This window comes from Aptenodytes patagonicus, chromosome 10 (genome assembly GCF_965638725.1).
Source record: "Aptenodytes patagonicus chromosome 10, bAptPat1.pri.cur, whole genome shotgun sequence".
NCBI classification, from domain to species: domain Eukaryota; kingdom Metazoa; phylum Chordata; class Aves; order Sphenisciformes; family Spheniscidae; genus Aptenodytes; species Aptenodytes patagonicus.
Window position 1 is genome coordinate 24562555 of NC_134958.1, and position 6000 is coordinate 24568554.

Below are 6000 nucleotides of genomic sequence, written 5' to 3' on the forward strand. Positions count from 1 at the left end.
TCACCCACCTCAACAGCCAAAGTTTATGAACTATCCCAAGGCAATGTTACCCAGAGTTTTTTTTTCTTCTGGTGTTCCAGCAGGTTCCCATTCTGGTACCACTGGTAGCTGGGGGCTGGGATCCCCATGGCAGCACACTGCAGCTGCAGCGGCTTCCCCACCTCCACCCTCTGCTCGGTGGGGTTGAGGACGATGACCGGTTCTCCTCGCCAGAGCTGAGGGGGCAGTCCTGTAAAGCAGCGACACAGAATTGGTCCTCCCTCCACAAGGACAGCAAAAAATGGTGATATTCCCCCCTGTATGTGTACTGCCAGAAAAGCAAGCTTTTTCCACCCGCAGCAAGAGATGCCATCCCACAGGACATCACTGCTGTGCCTTTCTGCTCTGGAAGCAGGGAATCCTTGGGAGCGACACCCGCAAGAGTAAATGACATGCCAAAGCCCTGCCTCTGGCTTCCCAAAACCGATGCTCGCCCTTTCCTGCCAAGGGTGCAGTCAACCTCCTGAGGTCAGCCACACCCAGAGTTATTTTTTCTCAGTTTTGAAATAGCCAGATTGCCTCTTCCAGCTGCCCAACGCAAACGAGCAAACACCCGGTATAACTCTGGGAAACCTACAGCGAGTGATCAGCTGGAGGAGCAGGTACATACAGCTGGGGTTATTGGGACCATGACAGAGACCTGAACCATCCAGAGGATGGACACAGAGGTCTGGCTTAGATCTGCAGGCTTACATCACTGGAGCAATCCTTCTGTATTGTGATTTTCGAGCTGGGAGGACACACTGCCCCGGGAACTGCACAGGATCACTGTTGCAAGGGTGGGCAAAATAGAGAAAAGCTAGAAGACACGCTCATACCTCTGGCAACACACTGATGGACCTCCACCTTCACCCAGTCGGAGAAGATGGCATTTTTGTAGAGGTCATTGATTCTGCAGGTGTAGAGTTGGGTCTGCTGTGCAGTGATGGGCAAATCTTGCTTGGTGGCACCAGGAATCAGGCAGCAGACAGACTAAAGGGAAAACACAGGCGGTGGGCAGCGAGTTCCCCCCTCATAGCTGGTAGTAAAAGGCACCAGCAGGCCCCTTGTAAGAGCAGGAAAAGTGGAAATCCTTCGTTTCCTCCCCTTCTCCAGCCGCAGGGATGCAGGAGAAGGAGCTTTTCCACTGCATGCCCCCTCCCAGCATCTGCAGAAGTCCTCGGCGTGCACACACATCCTATCCCCCTCTCCTTCTAGCCTCCTGGTTCCCACCAGGTCTGCCCGCAGAGGACCAGCTCCATCAGTGCGGGCAGGGACCCAGCCTGGTGCCATACCCAGGGCCACCTCTGCTCCCACCATTACCTGGTGCTGACAAAACCACTGGTACTGCAGCGACGTGCGTCCCTCGGCTCTGCACCGCAGGGTGAAGGAGTATCCCACGGGGATGGAGACAGAGACCGGCTGCTCAGTGATCGCAATGGCTGTGGAGAAACAGGACGCGGAGGTGGAAACAACTTGGCAGATGCAACCCAGGGGTTCGCTCCCACCCGGTGGCCAGGCACGCTGGGCTGCAAGAGTGGCCCCCCCGGCACCCGCCCCGGGAGGAAGGGAGATTTAGAAAAACAGGGATGCTCGGCCTCCAGTGCCCAGGGGATGCCACGGGGCTTTTTGGGGTGGTCTCTTGGGGCCCAAACGCACGGGCGGCGGCACTTTTTGCGCTGCAGGGCAAGGGAGATGGCCCAGGCCGAGCTGCCCGCTGACTCCCAGGCGGCCGCTCACCTTCCTGCATCGCTTCGCCGGCGGCTCCTCCCCGGCCTCAGCGGCCGCCGGCCGGGTCCGCGGCGGCTCCTCTCCCGTGGAAGCAGCAGCAGCACCTGCGGCGGGCGGGAAAGCAGCGCCCGGAGCTCGGGGGGCGGCTCGGGCCCGTCCGGCGGGGCCGCTCACCCGGCGCGGCGGCGGGCGGGCATGGCGGCCTCCGGGGCGGGGTAGGCCGGGCTCCGGGGCGGGGTAGGCCAGGCTCCGGGCTCCGGCTCGCCAGGCAGGGGCCTCGGCGGGCTTCCCCCGCGCGGGGCGGGGCCGCGGCCCCACACTCACCTGCCGCCGGCCCCGCCGCCCGGGGAAGGCCCCACCGGCCCCGCATTTCCGCGCCGCCGGGCCCGCCCCGCTCCCACAGCGAAACCGCGCGGGGCGGCGCCGAACGACGCCGGGGCTGCCCCTCGGCACGGCCCGGCCCGGCACGGCCCGGCCCTGCCCGGCCCGCTCGGATGGGGGCGCGGCAGGAGGCGCCTCTCGCTCGGGTACCGTGGCCTTCCCTGCCCACGGGTGACCCCGCTCCCGTCCCCACGGGTGTCCTCACCTCACCCCCGCAACCACCCTTGCTCTCATCCCCACAGCCACCCTCATCCCCATCCCCACAGCCACTCTCACTCCCTCCCCACGGCCGCCCTCCCCACCGCCCTCGCACCCCACTCCCCACGGCTCCCCTCACCTCTCTCCCCGGGGGCCGCAGCCCCAAGGCTCATGGTGGAGCCACAGCTCTGCTGCCCCTGCTCCGCCGGGCGGGTAGAAACCCGCCGGGCTGCTTCCTCAGCAAAATCCCCACCGGCTGGGCCAGGCATCACGAGGGCCCCAGGGGAAGTGGCGCTGGGCCAGCTGGCCCGGAGGTTGCACAAGCCCCTCCGGGACGGGGCAGAACTCGGACGGCCGGGGACAGCCTGCTCCCGCAGGGGAAACGACGTGGTGGTGAGTGTCAGGACTCGTTACTGCTGTGCTGTGACTTTCACTTACAAAGGTAGGGCAGGTAAGATCAGACTCATTAAACCAAAACTCGTCACCTTTCAAGAGACGGGAGGATCACGTGGAAAGGAGCCGGAGGTCTGTGAAATGGCAAATGGAGAGGACAGAGGTTGAACAGGGAGCAACTGGTTGTCGTTCCCGAAGAACTTTACTCTGAAGCGACTGGGCAGGGGGTGTGACACAAAGCCAACGGGGATGAAGCAGGTCTGAGCTCAGGACTGGGGGGGCCCTGCGGACGGGTTCCCAGGCCCAGGGCAGACAAATTCCCACCAGGCTGGCTTCTCCCCACACCAGTGGTCCTGGGCAGAAGGTTCCTGCAGGGCCAGGAGCGATGGGGACCAGGACTTCAGCACGAGGGTGACCACAGACCATCTGGAGAAGAAGCTGCAAGAGAGACCCTTGCTCCCCTGCTGATATTTCTCTCCCCTCGGGGCTGCAGCAGTGGTTTTCACAATAGCAATGATGGAGGTTGACCAAGGAAAAGCAAGACCACCAGGGATGTCTCTCCCAAGTGCCATCAATGGCAGTGTGGAAGGGTGCAGGCAGGTTTCTGGGATGGCAGAGAGAAGCAGTCGTGGCTGAGAGCGGTCATGGATCATCACCTCCACAGGGTTCCCGAGGGAACCCAGGGCAGAGCTGAGCCATGCCATAGGGTCAGAGGGACTAAGCAAGGCCAAGGGATGCACCTCTGCCTGCTGCTTTTCTCTTATAAGGGATGGGGAAGAAGATGGTAGGAAAAAGCCAAACCCAACACAATTGGTGGATGGAGGAAAGGTTTTCTCCCTCCACGTGCTTTCCTCTGTGTAGGATGGGACAGTCATGCTGCGATCCTGCAAAGGTAGGAAAGCGTGCTACACCCTGTCCATCCAATATGATCCAGAGCAATCCCTGCTCCCACAGGGACTGGTCCTTTCCTTTCCTGGATACAGGGAAGGTGATGCTTAGCATAGACCTGTAGGACCTTTCTTTGTGTTCGTCTCCCCAGCTGCCTCTGAGATCACACAGACCCTCCTTTTTCTTAATTTCTAGAGGGTCCGGCCAAGCATTTGGAAATATACCCTTGCAGGTTCAAAATAAACATATTAATGGATTGCAAATGAAGGTTCCAGCTGAATATGTGCCAGTGGCTCCGTGTCATGCCTGTGATGCAGAGTTATTATAAATGCAGTGCAGGTAGCTAATAAAAATGATCATTAAATTAACCCCAGCACTTTCCTGGAGCTAAAGATGACACTTCTGGTTGATGCAGCATCTCTTCAAACAGCTGGAAGTTGCTACGTTCCCTATGGATGGCTTCTCTGGGCTTCAGAGAGAGCATCGTCCATCAAATACCTAGACAAAAAGTCCATCGTGCTTGTCCTCTGTAAGAGCCCTGCCCTGGCACAGTCTGCGTGAATATTTGGTGAAGAACCAGGAGTGAGAGCTTTTTGATGTCACATTGGAGAGTAGGAAGAAGCCTGTGATTTTAGAAAAGGAGGAACCTGCGGGTTTGCATGCAGCCTGGCAAAGGGAAGGATATATCGTGCGAGAGGAGTGAGAAAACATCTGCGATTCTCACTGTGAGTCAGCGCTGGATTTGCAGGCAGAGGATGAAAGCTTTGCTAACAAGGATTGAAGCCTTGTGGCTGACTGGCTTAGGCTTCAAAAACTAAACGGTGAAACAGCGCGTTTCCAAACGGAGATGGGAGCAGAGCACACTGTCACTCTCTGCGAACAAAATGACGGGACAGCAGATGCTGTAAGAGGAAGCTCTGTCTCAGCAGGGCGACGGGCACAAGAACTGTTCAGAGCCTGAACGGGCAGAAAAAAAATACATCCACCGTGTGTCTGGGGGAAGGATCAAACACCACAGCAGGCTTCGTCTCACCACAGTTGAGCTAAACCTGCGCTCACCATCCAGGTTTCCCTCTGCTACTGGGGTAAGGCACAGAACCACGGTATGACTAGGGTGGGAAGGGACCTCTGGGGGTCTCTGGTCCAGCCTTCCACTTGGAGCAGGATGTCGATCAGTTGCTCGGCATCTTGTCCCATCCACAGTTGACTGTCTCCCAGGATGGAGATCGTCCACCTCTCTGGGACTCTGTTGTACTGTTTGATCCCCTTCACAGGGCAATTTCTTTTCCTAACATCTAATCAGAACTTTCCTCCTTGCCACTTGCATTTGTTGCCTCTCACTCTGCACCTCTGGGAAGTGGCTGGCTCTGTCTGGTGTGCACCATCCCGAGACATGGTAGAAGAAAGCAAGGAGGTCTCCATTTAGCCCTCCCCTGAAGACTTAAACTCAGTTTCTCTCACTCTCTCCTCCTATGTCATGTGCCTGAGCTCCCTTAATCGTCCTGGTGGCTTTCACTGGACTTACTCCAGTATATCAGTGTCTTTCCTGTATTTGGGAGTCTGAAACCAGACACAGTTCCAGGCCCAACACACCTGTTCTGGACACCCTTCTCAAGAGGGTCTGGGCTCTCTTCTAGCAGATCAACACCCCAAGAGATAGGGCTCATGGTGACGGGATGGTAAAATAACATGTAATTCATATGCTGGGACTTGAATTCAGGTTTCCTGAAGCTGTGGGACCTGAAAGTTGTCCTTTCGGAGAAAGAGATGGGAGCAGCAGAATGTCACCTTGGGTCCTCCCAGCCCAGCATCCTGCCCCCCACATTGAGCAGCAGCCGGGGCACAGCGAAGGGTGTGAGATCGGGGCACACGCAGAGTGAATATTCTTTTGTAGCTCAGAGACTTCTTGAACCAAAGGTAGTATCTTTGTCCTGAGTAAACCTCAAGAGATTTTCCTTCCACAGATTTGTCCTATGGGGTTTCTTAACCCCTATTGACATTGAGCAGCCACAGCAATGTGTGGAAGCAGCTTAATGCCAAGCTGACGGAGGAAGCATCTCCCTTTTACTGATTTTACCTCCTGCTAATTTCACTTCATGCCCCTGTTCTTGTTCTCCTTGTCCCTCATAGCTGTGTATACCTCAGTCATATGCACCTCAGTTGTTCCTTCCAGGCTGAAGACTCCCAGTCTATGTAGTTATTCTTCATGCAGCAGCCAGTCTGGACCTCTGGTCATCCTTGCTGCCCTTCTGTGAATTTTAGGTTGGGTTTTTTTCAGGTCTATTGTATTCTGTTTGAGATGGATTATTCCTGAGTGGCATTAGCCCATGCAGAGCCCACTGCTGCCTATGGAAAATGAGTATTGTTGTTTCCCCTATGGATCATGTTACG

At 57.0% G+C, this 6000-nt stretch overlaps 1 protein-coding gene across 1 annotated transcript in view; it reads right to left on the reverse strand.

The window, feature by feature from the left end:
- LOC143165195 (mucosa-associated lymphoid tissue lymphoma translocation protein 1-like) overlaps positions 1-2531 on the reverse strand; it is a 28442-nt gene extending 25911 nt beyond the window's left edge. Inside the window, exons 1-5 of the mRNA XM_076348643.1 lie at positions 2468-2531; positions 1759-1853; positions 1342-1460; positions 858-1011; positions 51-229 (exon numbers count right to left, since the gene is read on the reverse strand). Of these exons, the coding sequence (XP_076204758.1) occupies positions 51-229; positions 858-1011; positions 1342-1460; positions 1759-1768 (462 nt within the window). The 5' untranslated portion in view covers positions 1769-1853; positions 2468-2531. The remainder of the gene's footprint in view (positions 1-50; positions 230-857; positions 1012-1341; positions 1461-1758; positions 1854-2467) is intronic.
- Positions 2532-6000: the final 3469 nt, after the last annotated feature.